The sequence below is a fragment of the Aedes aegypti genome, chromosome 2 (genome assembly GCF_002204515.2).
Source record: "Aedes aegypti strain LVP_AGWG chromosome 2, AaegL5.0 Primary Assembly, whole genome shotgun sequence".
Classification (NCBI taxonomy): Eukaryota; Metazoa; Arthropoda; class Insecta; order Diptera; family Culicidae; genus Aedes; species Aedes aegypti.
The window spans coordinates 453,163,804-453,186,741 of record NC_035108.1 but is presented as its reverse complement, the minus strand read 5'-3'; the positions used below and the strand labels follow the sequence as shown (position 1 = coordinate 453,186,741).

The following is a 22,938-nucleotide window of genomic DNA, read 5'->3' as shown; positions in this document are numbered from 1 at the left end:
ACATGTGAATATCATGTGGCAGATACGAAGATACTCTGAGGGATATCAAAATAATGGTTTTGTGGAATAGTTACGCCTTTATTGCAACGGATATTTAGGCCTCCCACACTTCCGTTATGGCCAAATTATTTGATTGAAATTTGGAAATATAATTAATTAGAATCACTCATAAATCATATTTTTTTTGCCTAACAGGATGTTTTATCGCTGACAAATTAGAATTTTTGACCGCATTCCTCCCTCCTTTCGGCTATCCCTCCAGAGAGTCATGCGAGAACTTCTTCAGGTATTTAACCAGGACTTCTCCCCGGAATTCCTGCTGGGATTCCTTAATGAAATCCAAAAAATACCCCTTCATAAATTTTTCAAGGGGTTCCTCCAGGAAACCTGGAGAAATTTAATATTTGGAGGACACTGAAGGAGAACCAGAAAAATATCCTATTATGAAAGTGACTGTAGATGTGTTTAATTATTCCGATGAAGTATTGCTCTGTATTACTGGATAAGTCAGGCCATATTTGGATAAAATTTAAAGATAGATCCTCTGTAGAAATGTCTGGTAGATGTCCAAAAACTTCATGATAAATACTTCACAAAATCAATCTAATTTCAGGAGCAATTTGTGATAGTTTTCTTTTTTGGTAGGGAGCTAGATCGTATTCTTGGCACTTTTAATTCACTTCGGCAGTGGGTTGTTTTTTGAAAACTACTGAGCTCATATTTGGCTACAATATGCGGCGTATTTAAGTGCTTCTTAGTTTCAGACGATTCGGTCAAGAAAAACCCCTGATGCCAAAGTGAAATATGGAAGTGCCCAACTAGCTCTGCACCTATTTTCATAAAAGTTTTAAAAGCGGAAAATTCGGTGGAATTTTGATGTTTGTAGAATTTTTTTAGAAGTTATTTGATACATTTATTGAAAATTGTCCCATGCATTGCTTCAGAGATTTTGTCAAGAAATCCTCATGAAAATATTCCTTCAGCACCATCAGCTTTGATCCTGTCCTTACGCCAATGCAGCCCGATGAGAATGTCGACTGCCTTGGAATGCGGACAGTCTCTCCGTTCGGCTCCTCGTCCACTTATTTGCAAATCCTTGATGGCATCGTGAACCAATAGTCTGCAAGAGTTTTCACCGGTTTCCTTATCCGGTGTGTAAAGGGTAGCTGCAATGTGCGGTGGATCATTTTTTCTTTCAATCGCCAACACCGAGCACAAAGAAACAGACAGGCACGGCTTTGATCGGAATTAAAGTTCCTTGCGCAGCTGATGAGTTTCTTGCTGCCGGTTCTGATTCCGCTGGCACTGTTGCTGGTCTCATATGGTAATCGCCCACGCTCTAATAAGGTCAACGATTCTGCTGGGGGACATGATCATCTTCTATCTCGGTAGGCGACTACACACCGATGAGGACTATTTAGAAGGGAAGGGACAGAAATAATAAATAAATTGAAGAATAGCACAAGTGCAATACACTTACCGTTGAAGACGGGCCAGTTACGAGTTACGTAATGTTGGCAGTCGATTTTCACCGGGGTGTGTGGCAGCCGATAACAAACGGCACGGGTCAAACTATTTTTTTACGGCAAAAGCCAGATGGATCCGCAAAGATTGTTTGCACCACTGACTTCCTTCTTTTTCGCAAAAATCAGATAGCCAAAACAAAAACAACATTTTTGACAGAGTAAATGCTCAGTTCGAAATTCGAACTTACTTTGAGTAAAGTATCGTTTTATTCATATGGTTTTGAGTAAATGCTCAAAGACTTTACTTTACTCAAAGCGGCTTGAGCATGAGCAAGTACTCGGTTTTATTCATATGACCTAATGACAAAAATAAACGTTATTGTTCGAATTATAGGATTTAAAACCAAATTCATTGGAAAACTGGCATTTCTCATAACTTTACCTAAATTTCATATATGTCCACTAATAAATTGTCCAAATGTATTTCACTACATCTGAACATCATAATAAAGCATTTCAGTAATCAAATAGAGCTTCTAAATTTAGTTTTGAACGTTGTGCGTATGAATTTTGGTAGGTGTATGAATATGGAATTGGGTGAATTTTAGACATCAATTCAATACTTTTCTATTAATCCAAAGATGAATGTAAATGGAAACATTTTGTGATTGGCAAACAATAGATAACACCTGTTACCTTCAATGTGGATAAAGTATGTGTAGCTCAATACTTCATTTAATAGTTTTTTACTAACTTGATGTGGAAACAGTATCCTGTACGAATATGAAATTGGGCCACTGTAGATTTTTTACAGAAAATGCTTAACCTGTTTTCGAATGTTATGCGAGACAATTCGCAACGTGTTAATGTTTGCGTCGCTTTTGCGAAATCAAAGTGAGTTTGAGTTTAACGCAAGGTTAAAAGTGGTTAAAAGTAAAATTCGAGAGGGATTCGCGATAAGGGCCTATCTGACAAATCAATAACAATGAGAAAATAACCAATGAAATTTTCATGCGCAATTTTTAATCCCAATTGGAGAAAATATACTCAAACTTTAACCTTTTCACTTTAATACACATTTCATAAACCTAGTTTCAAAATCCTCATCAATACCACACACATCTCCTACAATTTCCCTAGCTATTTCGTAATAACAAAAATATTATAAGGTTTCGCCTTAAACGCACCCAAGAATGCCAGTATCGCCCAATGTTATGAGCCTGTAATCGATATTATTTTCAGTGTCGCCTATTACTTTTGCGCCGTGTTTACATTCTGGTTTCAATTAAGCCCGCCATGTACGCCTTGTTTATTTTTTGTTTGCAGTGTCGCCGTTTACTCTCGCCGTGTTTTGATTTCGATTTCAGATGCGCCCATCACTTTGATAAACAAAAACACAGGCGTAATCAATAAAGTGTGTGGTTTGGCATGAGGTGAAGTTTCGTCTTCTACAAATTTCCTTTTTTTGAATAGTTAAATTATCGATAGGGGAAAAGTTCAAGTGCAGTGAATAGACAGTCAAGCTACAATTTCAACGCTATAGTTTCTTAAATTGTGTATATTTTGTCAGTTTCGCCTGATTCGCGAATCTTTCTATTATTATTTAATAAAAGTTTGCACCGAAAAAGTAAAAACAAAATGGTAAGTAGTAAAGGGTGTCTACTACCTGAAAAATCCTCGGAATTATCAGAAAATTTGATCCAAAACGGAATTCTCAGGGCAACAACCAGGGAAATAATTTTGAATCAGTAAAATCGCGTCTCCGGCTGAAAGTCGGAATTATCTACACGCAAAAACCGATTTTTCTCTGAACCTAACGTCAGGCATAGTGCGCTGGGCAGCGGATCTGGTGTCCTACACAGCGCACCTTGTCCGACGTAGCTCCGACGCATGGGTTAGGAGAAAATCCGTTTTTCGCGTGTCGAAAATTCCGGTTTTCAACTGTGCGAATAATACATGGTAGAATATTTTCAATTCAATCGAATAAAATACATTCGGATACGCCTCTATTTCAATCAAAACGTTCTCTAAACTCATTGTTTTGCTATGGCAGCTTATGATCTGCTTCCTGTAAATCCTGGTGCAAAATTTTAGAGCCTCCAGAGTAACCTTCTGAGACTATTACGCGACAATCTCACAAATTATTATTGATATTTTTTCAGATCCCAAGGAGTTCTTCAGAAATTTCTGTGATTCCTTCTGGAATACTTTCAGGAACTCCTTCCAATTTTTCAAGTAATGTTGTGATGAATTTCTTCAGAAGTTTGTTAATAAAATGCTACAAAATTCGTACATAATTTTTATGAGTCGAAAATTAGTGCATTTTCACATAAAACACTTAAAAAAATCTAGTGAATATCCCAGAATTTCCTCCAGATGTTTAGGGGCGGTCCATTAATTACGTAAGACAAATTTCGGGGTTTTTCAACCCCCCTCCCCCCATGGTAAGATTTTTTGTATGAAAATCAAAAATAAATTGTATGGCGCGTAAGAAATCTCAGACCCCCCCCCTCCCCTCATAAACCCTTACGTAATTAATGGACAGCCCCTTATCAACTGATTCTTTCACCGATTTTGTCCAGTTGTTACTTCTAGTGGATTTATCACAGATCTTACAGGAGTTTTCCCAGGTTAATTACAGATATAATAATTCCCACGTCGATTTTTGTCATATTTCATAAGGAATCTTTTAAAAATTCATCCACGGTTATTCACACATATAGATCCAAAAAATCCTTTAGGCTTTATTCGATGAAATCTTTCATATACTTTTAGAAAAAAAATCCTCAATAAATTCAACCTGGGATTCCTCTTTAAGTTCCTCCAGAAATTTCCCTCAGAATTTCTCCAGCATTTCGTCAAAATATTCTGTCGGATTTTTTTAAAGGAATTTATAAAGTCTTGTAGGATCTTATTCAGATATTCGAGTGGTTTGTTTCCAGTTATCTTGGAAATTTATCTAAAAAATCCTAGGAAATATTTCATCAAGATTCGAGGAGTTCTTTCAAAGATCATCGTAGGAATTCATCAAGACATACATTGCTCATTCGATGTTGGCAACATGCCCAAAATATTCATGTTGACTAAATCGAACCGTGCCAAAATCGAACATTTTTTTTACTTATTTGTTTATTTGGTAGGCTCAAGTGCCTGACGGCGCATAACGGAGCAGAGTTCATTTGATTTGGTTTACAAAATCTTGTTTTCTTCTTAAACATCTATGTTAGTTTTGGGGAACTGTAAAACTCGCGATTTGGTCGAGTTGAGGGAATACAATTATCTTTAAATAAGAATAGGATTTGAAGGTTTGATTGATCACAGTTAGCAGCAAAGTGGCGATATGATGCTGTTTGTCAATCATGGAGCGGACTTAAACGACCTGTAACGATACAACAAAACGGTTCCATGGGAAACGAGGCGGACCTATCCTTGAACATAATCTATAGATCATCTAAAATTAACTATTCGTGAATAATTTATGTACAATGAAGAATGTTTTGAACCTGGAATTATTTGTTTAAACCTGTAAAAACCTGGAAATATCAGGGAATTCTATTTATGTAAATAAGTAGACACCCTATACTGCCCATAACTGCAAAACAGTCACATTCGACATTTTTGACAAAATGGATTTGATACCATGGAGAGTCATCAAATGATAAATACTTTCGATCAACTTACTGAAATCTGTGAGATTGTTCTAGAAAATTCGAAAAAAATACCAAGTTGTTTTGTCACACTGGTAATTATAACCGCATAACAGTCACATTGAGATTATAAATGGGCCACGTAATGTGATAGCAATGAAATTTCTGTCAGAATTATTTTCTGACAATTCACCTAGTTTGCAATATGAGTTGTACAAATTATCAGCCTGAAATAAGCACTTTCGAATTCCTGGTAATTTTTAGAAATTTTAGTTTCCTCCCATACTGCCGTAAAATGCACACTTGGTATTCCATTTACTCAATGCCTACTTTTGTCGAATGTTACAAATATGCAGTTATGGGCAGTATAGTAGATATTTATTTCTTTCAGTTTTTGTAATATGCGTTGTAATTCATACGTTTTAGGCTGCAGCTGGATATGCCCATTTCTGGACGTTAGTTGAAAGAGAAGTTGGGTATGTTCCCAAGAACATTAAGTTCATCTTGAACTGGACAAACTACGTAAACGGGGCCCTGGCGGAGCTAGACGACGATCAAATTTCTCTGATCGAGGCGGACATGCGGAAATGTTTGTGTGGAGTATCAGAAGAGCTGGACGAATGTTTCCATAAATTCGCCTACGATCCACAAAAGTTCCATTTCCTAGCGGGTGAACGAGCGATTATGAAATTAATTGCAAAAACGCTGAAAGAGAAGGGAATGAAACATTTTTTCAAAAAAATGGATACCCAAAACATCGCCGAAACGTCAAACTTCAGCTGCGAGATGGCGGCCGCCGTACCTCAGAAAATACTGGAGTTCTATACAAAAAAGGTAATTAAGGAATAGTTTTGTTTTATTCTATTTGCTACATCTTCGACTTGCAACTCGCACAGACTCGATTATTCAATAATATTCATACTGGATCCTATTCTTGGAACTTTTGGTTTACTTCGGCAGGGGGTTTTTTTGAAACCCACTTTGCTCATATTTGGTCACAATTTGCATCGTATTGAAGTGGTTCTTAAGGACTGTTCATTTTATAAAGTGGACACTTTGTTTATGGTACAGTGATACCTCGATAAAACGTAACTCGATTTTTATTTTCGTTACGTTATATCGAGGTTACGTTATATCGAAGCAAAATATTTTCTTTTCTAAATTTTGTTCAACATGCATTGTTTGATGAGAAAATGGATCTAAAATTGGTGTTATTGACCTAGCAGGCATTTTCACTCTCTCTTACATTTTTCGATATTTTTCCGTGTTTATTTTTTTCTTCTTATTTTCATTTTTTTTGCGTCTCTATTGCAGTAATCCTTTAAAAAAATGTAGTCCAGAAAAATCTTTGGAGGAATCCTTGAACACTCTGAATCCTTAAATGAAATTCATGATTGAAATCTTTTTGAAATCTCTAAAAATATTTTGTGGTGTAATTTATTTATTTATTATCAACAGACCTTATGGTAGTCCCAATGATGAAACATAATCTAGGTTTACATAAATCGTTTAAACGTCGTGACAAATAATTGCTTTAAAGTAGCTCTAGAATAGTGGAAATCGTAAATGGATGCTACGCGGTTGAAAATTCTCAGCAGACCGGTGATTCCACAATTTAAACTGTAGTTTGTGCGGCGGAACTGAATCCTAAAAAGTGAATTGTTTCGCAAATTTCAGATTCTCGCTTGAAACGGTAGATATCTCAGAATAGCAGGACAGTCTATACGCGCCGACAATACATCAGAAATACACAGAGCACACGTAACGCTTCTTCGGCAGCTTAAAGTGTCCAATCCAATTAACTGGCAACGATCTTCGTAGGGTGGGAGTTCAAAACGGTTTTGCCACGGTAGATTCCGCAAAGCCCAACGAATAAATCTGCGTTGAACTCTTTCAATCCTATCAGATCCGTTCAGATAGCAAGGGTTCCAAACAGCTGATCCGTATTCTAGCACTGAACGGACTAGGGCACAATACAGGGATTTCAGGCAATACACGTCTCTAAATTCCTTCCCTATCCGAAAGATGAGTCCAAGATTCCTTGACGCCTTCTCAGTTGTGTAGGATACATGTTGCCTGAAAGTCATTTTGGAGTCCAGTATCACACCAAGATCTTTCATACAGCTTTCTCTGCTTAACCTTTCGCCAGACATACTGTAATCGTAGAACACTGGGTTCTGACTTCTAGAGAAGGAAACTACAGCGCATTTCTTAGCATTCAAAACCATCCTATTCAGATTCAGACACCAATTTGCAAATATGAGTAACTGCTTTTGTAAAAAACTCGCATCGTTTGGTTTAGCAATTTTCAAGAAAATTTTGAAGTCGTCTGCGTATGATAGGCGAAGTCCTTCCAAAAGCTTATTTACATCGTTCAGATAGAGGATGAATAATAACGGTCCCAAATGGCTTCCTTGGGGAACTCCAGACGATGCAGCAAAGCTGGATGTGAAATGGTGGAATGGAATGTGGAACTCGTGGTAAAACTCTTAAAACAAATCATATCATAATTTCTTGACAGAACTCTAGAACAAATTTCCTAAACGAAGAAGAGATTTCATGAAGAGAACATTAGAAAACTCCATTAAAACAAGAACTATTCTTGAGGGATTTTCCATGAAAAGTTTCTGAACCAATACAGATGGTGAGAATATCGGCAGTATTCTAGAAGAACTTTGTTGTGAATCTGGGGAATTTGATAAGTTTTTGAACGAATTCCAGAATATATTTTTGAAATAAAAAAATCCATAGAAAAAATCCTAGACGAATACTTTAAGAATTACTTAGAGAACCTACTAAAAAACTGAGATCTTTCTTAAGATATTCCTGATAGAATCAATGAAGAATTTCGTTCCACTTAGAATCCTTGAAGAAACTCAAGTGGTACATAAAATGGTTCTTGTATAAAAATTTTAAAAAATCTGCAGAAACTCATAATGAAATTGCTCGAGATATTTCGAGAAGATTGTTTTTCAGGTTTTTAGACGAAAACCTTTACGATTATTTGGAGTATTTTTAAAGCATTCCAAGAATATTATTGGATTGTCCTTCAAAAGGGCCGCTGGAAAAAATGATGAAAAATTGCTGGAATAATTTATGAAGCTCTAGACTCCGGAGGAAAAAAGTATCGTAGGTGGAATGTTTTGAGAAATTCATAGTTAAATCCACTTTATATCATGGAGAAATTATTTGGTGAAATTCTTGATTAAATTCAAAATGATCACAATTCCTTGGACATATTCTATATAAATTTCTGGAGGAATATTTGAACAATTTACTGGTGGAATTCAATGAGATTTTTCTGATTTTTCGTTAAGTCATTACTGATTAAATGTCCCTAAAAACTCTTGGAGGAATCCCTGAAGTCCCTTAAAAAAAACATCTGGTAGAATCCCTGGAATAACTTCTGAAGAAAAACTCAGAAGTATTTATACATGGATATCAGGAGGCAAACTGGTGGAATTTTTGGGGATCCCTATCGGAATAATTAAAGCAAAATGTTTCAAGTTTGATACATGACTATTAGAAGGGTTTAAGATGAGTCCGTGGAGAAATTATTCGAGGAATCTCTGGAGACATTCTCGGAATGATTCTAGTTAAAATCCGTGACGAAATTCCAGGAGAAACCTCATTTTTAAAGAAATCATTTAAAGAATATGTGTAGGAACTCCTAAAGCACTAGCTAAATATTTCCTAACGCATTTTTAGAAAAAAAAAAAAGAATATATCAAATATACGTTAAATGGTTTGGCGATGGCAGCGTGGCCCATCAACACACAAGTCCAATTCGAGTTTGATTTAGTCTTTTTGAATGCAAAGTCTAAATGAATAATTATCAAAGTTTACATAGAAAATTGAAATATGTAGCAGGCTTGGTTCTAGTGGGAGCGTAAATGCAACAAAAATAGAGAAGAATGATGTATACAAATGTACAGCAATGACAAAATGTTGGTTTCCACATTGAGCTTATATCTCACTCGATATCGATGTACGACTGTATTCAGTGCTTGAATTGCTCTGATTTAATATTGGTTGGTGTTTGAATCTTGGAGAATGTTTATTGTACTTTATAATTTATGTTTTGATGAAAATGGAAAAATAAATGGGAGTCAAAAAACAAGTTACGTTATATCGAGGTAAAAATTACGTTATATCGAGTTACGTTATAAAGAGGTTACGTTATATCGAGGTATTGTTTTGACTATGAATACACATTTCTACAGAATCTGGTAACTGGAAACTATTCTGCGCCAACAGCGCAAATCAAACGCACCATCTGCGGACATTTTCAGACATCAACTATCCAAGTAGGCTGACGAAGCGCAGTTGAGTTTAAATCATCCAAATCTTGAACCAGATCTTTGTCGTCTTGAGGGTCTTGAGTCCACCATTGATTCCTTCTCAATGTTGTAGTCCAGTAGCGCAACCAGGATTTAGTTCTGGGGGGTGTTTTGATATCTTGAAGGTAATAATTTTTGGGAAAGTAGGAAGCCAGACCCCATTCTTGGCTCACTTCGGCAGTGGGGTTTTTTAAAAGCTAGATCGCTCATATTTGGCCACAATATGCATCGTACTGATGCGCTTCTTACACCAAAGTTTCAGACAATTCTACCGAGAAAAACCCCGCATGCCAAAATGAATCAGGGAAGTGCCCTAATGGTTCTGCACCCTATATTTCAACAAAAAAATGGGTTGTACACTGAAACAAATTGCATCGTCAAACGAACGACCACCAAATAGTAAAATGCACTATGGCCAAATGTTTGCAAAATTACTATAAAATCAGTTAAAATTATCCACATTTTATTATTTTCACAATTTTTATAATCATCCTTTCATAGTAAATTTAACAACACAAAGTCTTTAAATAGCTTATACAAATTTCAACAATTTATAGCTCAATCAACTATTTCCGTTGTCTATAATATCATGTTATTCTCAATTAGACAGTATTCATGTTTAAATCTTCAACATCGATGTTTATTTTCCAACCGTGTTTATAAACACACTGGCTTCCATTTTATTCTTGATCTGGTTGTGCAAATGTTGAAACGCCGGCAAAGTTTTGAAGTTTTCTGTTTTAAATAATGTTCAAAAACACTAGAATTTGTTTAACTGAGTAGCGTTGGCCGGGAAGTAGAGAAATTTATTGGTGGTAAGTGAACATAACGTACGAATACATCATGAAGTTAAACTATTAAATGTGTTTCAATTCAGAGCCCATTTGGCGATTTTTTCCTTCCAGCAAATAAAGCCTACTTCCTGACTCAGTTGGAAATTTATTCGTAACAGATAGATAAACAAGATCATCTGGTACCACTTACAATTTTTGCTGATGAAAAAGATGTTAATGGTAAAATAGTATCCGTTTGCATATTTTATGGTCGCTCTTTCAGTGCTATTTTTTATTTTTTTCCGTTGTGCATGGATTTGTTAATTCCTCGTCAGACACTTATCAATCGTCGAGAAGTATTTTCATGGTGCCCAATCGATCGAACTCACCTACCAGCAGAACGCCTATGCCCCAAATCAAATATGCGTATTGTACGATAGCTCTACCCAGAATAACAACAGATTATTTGCTGTTCAACAAATTGCGACGATAGAGATGACCAAAACAAACCCACCGATAATTGGAATAGCCGGCTCAATACACTTACCGTCCGGCGTGCGGACGATGGTCGCCTAGTTTGACCCACATTTCATCCCAGCAACGATAGCAGCTGTTCGCATGCGTATGGGTCACCCGATGTCCGAGATGTGCGACGTAGAGCTACCTAGAGCAGCAGAGTGCAGGAGAGTACAGAGATGTTGCTCAGATCTCCTGTTCTTAGGCAGATTGTGAGTGACCCTTAGGTTTGTCGATGACCAATATTTATTTGTTAGGATTAGTCTGGATTGAGCGTCAAACGGGTCGGTCGATGTACCGCGATTTTTAATATGTTAGTTTTAAGATAATGTGTGTTAGTGTTAAGGAATAAATTGTGTGATTAAAGTTTGTGTTTCCCTCCAACCGCGTGTGTTTTGTGTTCCAAGTGAGAAGATATACCAACCCCAGAAATCACCGGATTACCAGGATCTTCAGGACACTGGGATTGATATCCAATCCGTCCTATTCCACGATACTGAGCCACCAGGCCGTCAACTCAGTCGCCCATCACCCGCACCATTCCTCCAGGCGATACATCGTGTTGAAGTTGGTCACCGAGAGCTATCGACCAAAGGGTGAGGACCAACTACGCAACATTTGGTCCTTCGAACCGGATTTGCTTGCCCAGTCCGGTTGGAAGTAGGATTATCGCCTTGTTGAAGCCACTGAAGCCATATCGTCGCCATTGAAACCGTGCAAGGGCGCCATCGAGAAGGGAACACAATTGCTCTATTGGACTTCGACATTGTAACCAATTGCTTTGTTGGAGACGTGCCATTCCGAACCATTCGATGAAGAATTCTCGCCAATATTCGCCATCACGATAGGATCCAATACCCAAGCCACAGTAAAGGCGCACCATATTGAGACGATTGGAGAATTAGTGCATGCAACGATTACACCCGGATTACATCGCTCGATACCAGGATTGCCCAGGAATACCGAACTGGCCGGAATCACTGCTTTGTCAGGTAACTATAAATAAGTTCGGTATATGTCTGGCCGAAGCAACCTTGCATGACACTAACGCCATCATTTCGACACATCTCATTTGCATGCGCTGAGGAAACCGGCAATCCGCTGGTGTTGATCATTCATCCGAGGAACTGGAAGGTTATCATCGAGCATTTATTTCATCCGCTTGATGTTCTGAGGACGAAACGGAACGACGAACGATTGCGGCGGATAGCAGTAGAAGAGGGAGCGTCGAAATACTCCCTCGTAGGTGAGTGCACTTTATTGTATATGTACCGCCGAAGCAAGGCGTGCAGAAATACACTGTGGTAATTTGAATTCCTGTATCCTCTTCATTTATTACTGCGCAATCCCTGCAAGAGAACTGCTCGTTAGAGCAAGTCTGCTGGAATATTCCCAAATTTCATCCTCCTCTTTTGGACACGGTTGGTGGAGTTGTTAGTCCTCCAGGTTAGTTTTACGGTATATGTCCTACCGAAGCAAGACCTACGGATATTACACACTTCAATTTCCTCTTCAATTGCTACTGTACACTACCCACGTTTGGAGCCCAAGTTTGTGACGATCAATGATTGGAACCCATCGCTGATTGGCATTTCGTGTTTTGGAATTAGTACCGCTGTTGGTACCTCCAGGTAGGTTGCCGCAGTATATGCCAAGCCGAAGCCAAGGTTTTGTGGATATTACACCCCAACTTCTCCTCTTCTCTCGCAAAATCTGAAACTGAGCCGCCGCTGATGATAGTTTGATGTGACGTCATTGTGCTTTCGAGACAATTCGCTGAATTTTGGAACATTTTTTAGAACAGCCACCTGTTCTGTCAGGTCAGTGAAATAGGACAGTATATGTCCGCCGAAGCAAAACTACACGCGGCATACTACATCTCTGTTTTTCCCTACCGCCAATCGACATCACATCATGCCACCCATTACCAGAAAGGGATCCACCCTGAGGCAGTTGAGGACTCAGCTGGAGGAAGTTACGGCTTCCTTTGAAGACATCGCGGTTTTTATCCAGAGGTTCGACGAGCATACTACCGCTTCTCAAGTCGAAGTTCGATTGGAGAAAATTGATGATTTGTGGGAGAAATTCAGTGAGACATTAGTTGAACTGAAATCTCATGAGGATTTTGAAGATGAGGAGAAGTATTACCAGAAATTACGAATGAATATCAGCGAACAGTATTATGATGGGAAGTCCTTTCTTAAGGACAAGGCCAAATCACTCCATGAACCAACGGATTTGGAGCAGTCAGTCCGTGAACCTTCAATGTTGGGTGTTCTCGACCATGTTCGGTTACCGCAAATCAAACTGCAAACGTTTTGTGGTGAAATCGATGACTGGTTGAGCTTCCGGGACTTGTTCACCTCTTTGATTCATTGGAGAACCGACTTGCCAGAGGTGGAGAAGTTCCATTATTTAAAGGGTTGTCTTCAAGGCGAGCCCAAAAGTGTAATCGACTCGTTGAAGATCACGAAGGCCAATTACCAAATCGCTTGGGACACTCTGTGCAAGCGGTATAACAACAATAAATTGCTGAAGAAGAAGCAGGTTCAATCCTTATTCAAGCTTCCGACCCTAACCAAGGAATCCGTGGCCGAATTACGAACTTTAGTGGAAGGTTTCGATCGAATCGTCCAAACGCTCGATCAAATTGTGGAACCAGCGGATTATAAAAACCTTTTGCTGGTAAATCTCCTTACAATGCGACTAGATCCATACACCCGTCGTGCTTGGGAAGAATGTGCAGCTTCCAAGGACCAGGATACTCTGGAGGATATTACCGAATTCCTTCGAAAGCGAATTCAAGTTCTGGAATCCCTTCCGCCAAGGCCGGCGGACCCAAAGTTTCACCAACAACCACCCTCGTCAAAACCCAAACCGCCAGCAGTGAAAACCAGCTATAATTCGGTCCAATCAATCCCAGGAAGATGTGTGGCTTGCAAGGATAGCCACCTTCTATACCAATGTTCCGCATTCCAACAATTACCCGTGGCGGACAGAGATTCACTGCTGAAATCAAATGGACTTTGCCGAAATTGCTTTCGCTTTGGACATCAGGCAAGAGATTGTCAATCCAAGTTCTCTTGTCGGATTTGCAGAAAGCGTCACCACACTCTGTTATGCTTCAGAGCGGAGAAGGACAATGCTACAACGGTAGTATCGGTTGCTGGAGGCAATCACCCTTCAACCTCCCAAGATTCCCATGGCTCTATGGGTCCCAATTCTACCCATGTGGCCAATATGGCGGCCACGGACGTTTCGGCATGCAATGTTGCTCAACAGGTTTCATCAACGGTTTTGCTAGCAACAGCGGTAGTCATTGTCGAGGATGACATTGGCGTCAGGTTCAATGCTCGAGCCCTATTGGACTCCGGGTCGGAGAGAAACTTTGTGGCGGAACGATTAACCCAACGGATGAAAGTCTCCAGGAATAAGGTCGACGTTTCGGTTCTCGGCATAGGGCAGGGAACCACCAAGGTGAAACATTCGGTGCAAATGGTTCTACGGTCGCGAGTTTCGGATTTCTCGCGAGAAATGGCTTTTCTGGTATTACCCAAGGTAACTACCAATCTACCCACAACCTCAATCAATTCGGAAGGGTGGAAAATACCAGACGGAATCCAATTGGCGGACCCAGCCTTTTTCCAATCCAAGGAAGTCGACATTGTTCTTGGCATCGAGGCTTTCTTTGAGTTTTTCGAGACAGGAAGAAGAATTCCAATCGGGAATCACCTACCAACCCTCACGGAATCGGTATTCGGTTGGGTAGTCTGCGGTGGCTGCTCAACTTCGAAGGTATCCCAACAAATCAACTGTAATTTCTCAGCAACCACGGAACTGGAAAGGTTGATGGAAAGGTTCTGGTCATGCGAAGAAGTGGAATTCTCAAATTCCTATTCCCCGGAAGAGAAATTGTGTGAAGATATATTCCAACGTGGAGTTCAGCGAGGTTCAGATGGTCGGTACACTGTTCCATTACCCAAAAATGAAGATATTATCCAAAATCTGGGTGAATCACGGAATATCGCCTATCGACGTCTTCTCGGGACCGAGAGAAGATTGGCAAGGGACGATAAACTACGGGAACAGTACGTTGCATTTATGAACGAATACCTAACATTGGGACACATGCGGAAGGTCGGAAGCAATGAAGAGGAAACCGTGAAACGGTGTTTTCTACCCCATCACCCGGTGGTTAAGGAAGCTAGTACCACCACTAAGGTCAGAGTAGTCTTCGACGCTTCCTGCAGAACATCAACTGGAGTATCCCTCAACGATGCACTACTGGTAGGACCAGTTGGGCAGGAAGATTTGCGATCCATCATTCTCCGAAGTCGGACAAAACAGATTCTCCTTGTATCAGACGTGGAGAAAATGTTTCGACAGATCCTAACTACACCAGAGGACCGACACCTGCAGTCAATACTATATCGTTTTTCACCGAACGAGGAAGTTACGGTGTTTGAGTTGAATACCGTGACTTACGGAACCAAGCCCGCACCCTTTCTGGCAACCCGGACTCTTCAACAGTTGGCAACTGACGAAGAGCTCAATTTTCCTCTTGCGTCAAGAGCAATTCGTGAAGACGTCTATATGGATGACGTTATCACCGGCACGGACGACGTTGATACTGCCATTTGTCTAAGAAACCAACTTTCGGCAATGATGGAACGTGGTGGCTTTATGTTAAGAAAGTGGTCCTGTAACATTCCAGCAGTTTTGCATGGATTACCCGCTGAAAACCTAGCGATTCGGGACAATACCGGAGTCAACTTGGATCCCGATCAAGCCGTCAAAACCTTAGGGCTGACTTGGATGCCCATGACCGACACCCTCCGATTTCAGTTTGACATTCCTCCACCAGAACAGGATGTTCCATTCACTAAACGTCGTATTTTATCACTCATCGCTACATTGTTCGATCCCCTTGGATTAATTGGAGCCACAACTGTGTCTGCCAAGATTTTCATGCAGCAACTCTGGACGCTGCAAGACGAAAACGGCAACCGATTGGAGTGGGATAGCCCGGTACCTCAAATGGTGGGTGAGGCTTGGCGGAAATTCCACGAGAAACTTCCACTTTTGAATGAAGTCCGCGTCAATCGTTGTGTTATCATTCCCAATGCTGTTTCGGTGGAGTTACACTGCTTCTCGGATGCATCAGAAAGGGCTTATGGTGGCTGCATCTACGTGAGAAGTCAGGATTTGGAAGGAACAGTCTTGGTAAGACTATTGTCGTCCAGATCCAAGGTAGCCCCTCTCCAAAATCAGTCAATCCCACGACTTGAGCTTTGCGGTGCCCTTCTGGTGTCACAACTATTTGAAAAGGTCCGGAATTCTACGAGATTGTCAGTTGAAACGCACTTTTGGACCGATTCAACTTGTGTAATACGATGGATAGCCGCACCTCCCAATACTTGGACTACATTTGTGGCCAATAGAGTGGCAAAGATCCAAGCAATAACAAATGGATGGAATTGGAGACACGTAGCTGGAGTAGACAATCCAGCGGACCTTGTATCTCGGGGAATATCTGCAGAGGATATTGTCCATAATGAACTCTGGTGGGGAGGCCCACATTGGCTGAAGCAGGGACAAGAAGCGTGGCCCAACGGAACCACAGAAGATCGCATAGTAGGAGAGGAAGAGAGGCGTCGTACGACGATTGCCTGTACGATGTCACCCGTTACCGAATTCAACGAGTTTTACCTCAGTAAATTTGGATCATTTACGGAGCTTATCCGAAGAACAGCATACTGGCTGCGACTCATGAAATATCTTCAAAATCCGAAGGAAAATCGTTTTGAAGGCGTTTTTCTGACTACAGCAGAGTTAAGGACATCTCAGCACGTAATAATTCGGAACGTTCAACGAGAAGCTTTCACCCAGGAGAGAAAAGCGTTAATGGATGGACAAGCAGTTTCGAGCAAGTCACCATTGAGATGGTTCAACCCGTACATCGATGAAGAAGGGCTTATCAGAGTGGGCGGAAGATTGAAGAATTCGTCCGAACTTGAAGGCACCAAACATCCTGCGGTAATACCCGCTCGTCATCGTTTAACCAAAATGATTATGAAGCATTTCCACGAGACGCTTCTACATGCTGGCCCACAACTACTATTGGGAGTAGTCCGACTACAGTTCTGGCCTCTTGGTGGCAGAAATGTTGCTAGGCAAATAGTACATCAATGCATGAAGTGCTATCGAGCAAAACCAACGACAATCCAGCAGTTTATGGGTGAACTACCGTCCTCACGAGTAACCATTTCCCGACCATTCACTAAAACAGGAGTAGATTACTTTGGACCTGTCTACATCCGACTGGCTCCGAGGCGCACCGCCGTGAAGGCTTATGTAGCGGTTTTTGTTTGTTTCTGTACCAAGGCGGTACACTTGGAGCTTGTCACCGACCTTTCGACTGAGTGTTTCCTACTATTCCTACGACGATTTGTGGCCCGCCGTGGAAAGCCGTCCGATATGTATTCCGATAATGGCACCAATTTCGTCGGCGCTAAAAACAAATTAACTGAACTTCTCAGCTTGCTCAAAAATCGGGAACACCATGAAAGAATCACATCTGAACTTGGACAGAACGCTATTCAATGGCATTTCAATCCTCCCAGTGCACCACACTTCGGAGGACTCTGGGAGGCAGCAGTACGATCGTCCAAGAATCATTTATTGAAGGTGATTGGAGAGTCAGTAGTTTCAGCGGAGGATTTCTCTACACTTCTTGTGCAGGTCGAAGCTTGTCTGAATTCCCGCCCTATGACTCCAATGTCCTATGATCCAGACGACTTGGAACCATTAACTCCATCGCATTTCCTAATTGGCTCATCATTACAGGCTCTGCCAGATATTGAAGTAGAAGATTTCCCATCAAATCGATTAAATCGGTTCCAGTTGATTCAACAGAAGTTACAGCTATTTTGGAGTCGTTGGCGCCGAGAATACCTCAATCTCCTGCAGGCGAGAACAAAACGCTGGAAGCCTGCGATAGTCGTAGAAAAGGGTAGACTTGTTGTGATCAAAGATGACAAAGTTCCTCCCATCAGATGGAAGATGGGCAGAATAGTTGCTGTACACCCTGGTGACGACAATGTTGTGAGAGTCGTGACCTTAAAAACAGCCACAGGTGAACTGAAACGTCCAGTAGAGAAGATATGTATTTTGCCAATGCCAAATGTTGATGAACTCGATGAATCTGATGCAAATTCGTCACGAAACTAGCTCCAAATCCTTTCCAACTCCCATCCCGTAGAAGAGGTTTTCTTATTTTCTTTCAGAAATTCAGCAAATTTCTGGGTGGGTGAGAATGTACGATAGCTCTACCCAGAATAACAACAGATTATTTGCTGTTCAACAAATTGCGACGATAGAGATGACCAAAACAAACCCACCGATAATTGGAATAGCCGGCTCAATACACTTACCGTCCGGCGTGCGGACGATGGTCGCCTAGTTTGACCCACATTTCATCCCAGCAACGATAGCAGCTGTTCGCATGCGTATGGGTCACCCGATGTCCGAGATGTGCGACGTAGAGCTACCTAGAGCAGCAGAGTGCAGGAGAGTACAGAGATGTTGCTCAGATCTCCTGTTCTTAGGCAGATTGTGAGTGACCCTTAGGTTTGTCGATGACCAATATTTATTTGTTAGGATTAGTCTGGATTGAGCGTCAAACGGGTCGGTCGATGTACCGCGATTTTTAATATGTTAGTTTTAAGATAATGTGTGTTAGTGTTAAGGAATAAATTGTGTGATTAAAGTTTGTGTTTCCCTCCAACCGCGTGTGTTTTGTGTTCCAAGTGAGAAGATATACCAACCCCAGAAATCACCGGATTACCAGGATCTTCAGGACACTGGGATTGGTATCCAATCCGTCCTATTCCACGATACTGAGCCACCAGGCCGTCAACTCAGTCGCCCATCACCCGCACCATTCCTCCAGGCGATACATCGTGTTGAAGTTGGTCACCGAGAGCTATCGACCAAAGGGTGAGGACCAACTACGCAACACGTATAGTTTCCGACATATGACGTTTTTGATACTATGTCGTTTCGATGTACCTGTTAATACAATAAATTTGAAAATAACAATTTTCTAGTAAATTTAACTACTCAATAGTAGATTCGTTAGTAGAGGCAACAACCTTGAAAACCCCCTGCCATAGTGGTAAAAAATACAATACTTGTTTTTATGTTGATCATGAAATCACTTCGGTTGAAAATCGTTGGTGCGACTCTGTCAATACTAACCCCCATTGTAGTAATTTTCACCATCAAGCTTATTTCAGTGTAGAGTTTTAGTACATTTTGTTTTGAATATGCATACTCGGTTAAACTCATTAAACAAGATTATAATACATAACGCGTGATAATGCTCAATCAGCATTTACTTATCTGTGTTCGTTGAATATTTACCATAGCATTCGTTGTCGTCCCATGTTACAGTATTCGATATGCAAAAGAAGAAAACATTATCTGCGTAATTTTTTAAAACTGAAGAAACGTTTCTCCGGAAATTCATATGCTCTGAAGGTCGGGAAAGTTTGCAATGTAATAAGCAAATTGAAAGATTATTTATGCTGCGGATGGGACCTTTTTCTCAATATATTTGAGAATGGATGACCAACTTCTGACACAAATGCTTCAGTTAAGTTTTCAGAAAAGGCAAAACAATATTATAGCCTGACAGCACTGAACAGAATAAATTGCCCACGGGTCGCTTTTCATATTAAAAGATCAAACTTGGAGACCTGGGTCTTGGCTTCTAGTGGGCTTTTTGTAATTTGCACTGAAATTCATAAACAAGCTTTCACTCACTTCACATAATTTCACTCAGCAGAAAATTCATGATATTTCAAACACAAACTTTTTTGTCATCGTATGTTTCTCATCGTGTGAAAAATGTCTTAACTTTCACTTTGATTTTATTTGAATACAAATTTTTTACTAAATAATATAGTTCTAAAAGCAAGTTTGAATTATTGATCAATTTCGCAAAATAGTGGAATGAACAGTTTTATTTTTGTGTTTTTGTTAAATTTGTTAGATTTATTATTACTAAAAAGATTGATTTTTTAAAGCTGCGATTTTCCGGCTAACCTATGTATTTCCAAATTAGGATGTAAATTTTAAGTCAATCCAAGTACTAGAAGCCGAGATCCAATCCTCCAAACTCGACCATTTTGTTTTGATAAAACGACCAACTTGTACTATATTTTGTTCAGTACTATATTATAGTTCAAGTTTGCAAATATTTTTGTTTTATTAACCTCTTCAGGGGGCGGGACGGACCTGGTGTAGTGGTTAGAATACACGCCTCTCACGCCGAGGACCTGGGATCGAATCACATCCCCGAGATAGTCACTTATGACAAAAAGTTATAGTGGCGACTTCCTTCGGAAGGGAAGTAAAGCCGTTGGTCCCGAGATGAACTAGCCCAGGGCTAAAAATCTCGTTAATAAAGATAGAAAAAAAAAAACCTCTTCAGGGGTCTAAGAATTTAAAGAAAACATAGAATAAAAATGTTACTGTTAAAACCACTGAAACTCAGAGTGTATTACGAGCCTAAATTACTGATCCATAATTGTAGAATGTTAATGAACTACAGAAATATACAAGATAAGCCTTATATTTTTTCGGCTCTGGGGGGGGGTTTGACCCCCAAAACCCCCCCTTGGTTGCGCCACTGTTGTAGTCGTTAGCCATTGAATACAATTGCAAATGGAAATCTTTCCTTCTCAGCATCGCCTCATGGAATGATGAATAAGGTTTCCTAGGTTTGTATGAAAAGAAAGTAAAGAATTTGATACCGTATGCTTTAAAATTTGATCTGAAAAACGGCTTACCTTCTCTGTAGCTATCAAGCTTCTCTGACCAGAGAACGACTTTTGCTGATGGTACAAATCCATGAGATCTCATTTGATGGTCACTATTGTGTAATATATCATCCAGAATATTATGTAGAAGATGAACTACTAAAAGCACAAACTTATTTTCACAATTGATAGACTAGATGTCGATAAAATTATAATTTATTAATTTTTGATTCATTCTTGGTGCGGTGGCAACGAACATTCCACGAATCTGACAGCTCATCTGATCTGCATATAGCCAATGGCCAACACGTATACGTATAAGATGAGTGCGAATTGCACAGATTTTTCACTTATTCAGACATTTTTGCATTCGTTGCCTTATTTTGTGTTGATCGAACACATGCGATGCGTGAATCTAGTTTAGCGTGCTGCTTCTATGCCCTCAAACAGCCACCGAAATCACAAGAACTCCACGAAAAATGACCGTCGTTGTAGCTGTAATATTTTGATCTTCTTCAACTTGGAAATCCCATTGGGCCTGTTCATAAATTTCATAACGCTGGAGGGGGTGGGTGGGTGTCCTTAAAGTGTTACAGCCCTTACAAAATTTGTAAAATTTTCATACAAAACGCGTTACGAAGGGGTGGGTGGGTATCAAAAATAGCCATTTTTGGCGTTATGAAATTTGTGAATGAACCCCATTCCAAATAACCCATTCATCTCATTGCCTTTAGCTGCTGTCGTGCGCCGGATGATCCTCGATAGGTACCTGTTCTCTTGTGGTTTTGTGGCCGGCGGCAAACTGGCAACGAAGATTTTACTGCGTGAAAGCATATCATTTTTATTCCCGGATATCCATTGTAGCACGCTAAATTCAGTTACGCTCCGCTTGTTCTCTACACGTGGTCTAGCTCGAAAAAACGGACAGCTTAAGCGCCACATCAAAGAGGAATGTCCGTCAAGCCCACCAGAACGATTCTATTATTTTTCACAATCTTACATCTCAATTTGTCCAAATTGACTTTTGTGTCTACGACCTTCAGGTATTTTCAAAACACCGTCGGCTGGTTAAGCCGTAATAGACATGACAACCCTAATTGAGTGCGTCAAGTTTAGTTTGCTCGGCAGAAACCCAACCTCAGGGCGGGTTTTATGTTGTTAGCTAATATCGGAACGATTCTGACCACCTATCGAGTGCGGCTGAAAAATGTTCCAAGCGGTACTGAAGGGAAAACTGGTGCTACCGTCGTTCTACCGAAAAACCACAAAAACACCACTCACGTATTTCTCATCACGGGAGGAACTCACTGTTCAAATCTTCTCGTCCGTTTCCGACTCGTGAGTGCTGAGGCTGATTTCTCAGGCAGCCCAACCTGGAGTAAAACAATCAACAAAAAACTACAAGAACGACGTAAAAAACATGAGAAATCCTTTGGACCAAAATTATTGTGGAAACCGCATAAGATTAGCTGACCAAAATTCACCACAACGTGGAGATAAAATCATAGCGGAAAAAGGGGCCTGATAAAAATCTGAGAGAAACAAAATGTAAAGGACCGTGGGGTGAACTGTCGTCTCCAGTTTTTCATTGTTTTTCAATAGTTAGGAGCTTCAAAACGTATGGGTTCCTCAGGGAAGTTTGTCCAGTAAATTGAAAGAAAGCTCATGAGCAAATACAATTTTTTGACGGAAATGGTCTATTATCTTGAAAAAGGTTCCATACCGATATTTGTCTTCATTCAAGATAGATTTGGGATAATTTTCTCCACGACTTATACCATGGTATATATACCATGTATCTGTCCAAAAAATAAAGGTGCGTGCCTAAATTATGCCATTCCATGGTGCATTAGTTGGATATAAATATTGTAGCGAAAATGAAATGTGTTGAAAAAACAAACAGTTCAATTGTTACAAACATAGAAATGAAACATTGAAAATGATCTCACTATTCGTTTTAGCATTGATTAAGCTAAGTAAATTTCAATCATATTAGATATTCGGTTCAAATTCATAATTTTATTGATGAATTTACTTCATAAATTCAGAGATGAACCAGCCAAGGGCTGAAAATCTCCCTAATAAAGATAAATAATAATAATACTTCATAAACTTAATGGTTGTAATTGATAAAGTTCCCTGGGCTTGGAATTATATTTTCCAGGGAGCGATGAATTTTGATAATTGATCGCTGTTGTTAGTAGTTTTGATTAGATGTTGGGTGAATTTCAAAGCAATGGCAACCTCTTTATTACAAAATTTAGATTTTATCTTCTGACCTAAAGATTCTGGTTAAACTACTGTACTATGCAGTTGGGCTGCACTACGCTATCACTCATCAAAATTACTTTCACTTCGGGAAAATATAATTT

At 39.9% G+C, this 22,938-nt stretch overlaps 1 protein-coding gene across 1 annotated transcript; it reads left to right on the top strand.

The window, feature by feature from the left end:
- Positions 1-3,073: 3,073 nt before the first annotated feature.
- On the top strand, positions 3,074-5,986 carry LOC110676078. Its single transcript, XM_021842580.1, has 2 exons — positions 3,074-3,107; positions 5,540-5,986. The coding sequence occupies exons 1-2, from the start codon at positions 3,105-3,107 to the stop codon at positions 5,960-5,962; spliced, it is 426 nt and encodes a 141-aa protein (XP_021698272.1). The 5' UTR covers positions 3,074-3,104; the 3' UTR covers positions 5,963-5,986.
- Positions 5,987-22,938: the final 16,952 nt, after the last annotated feature.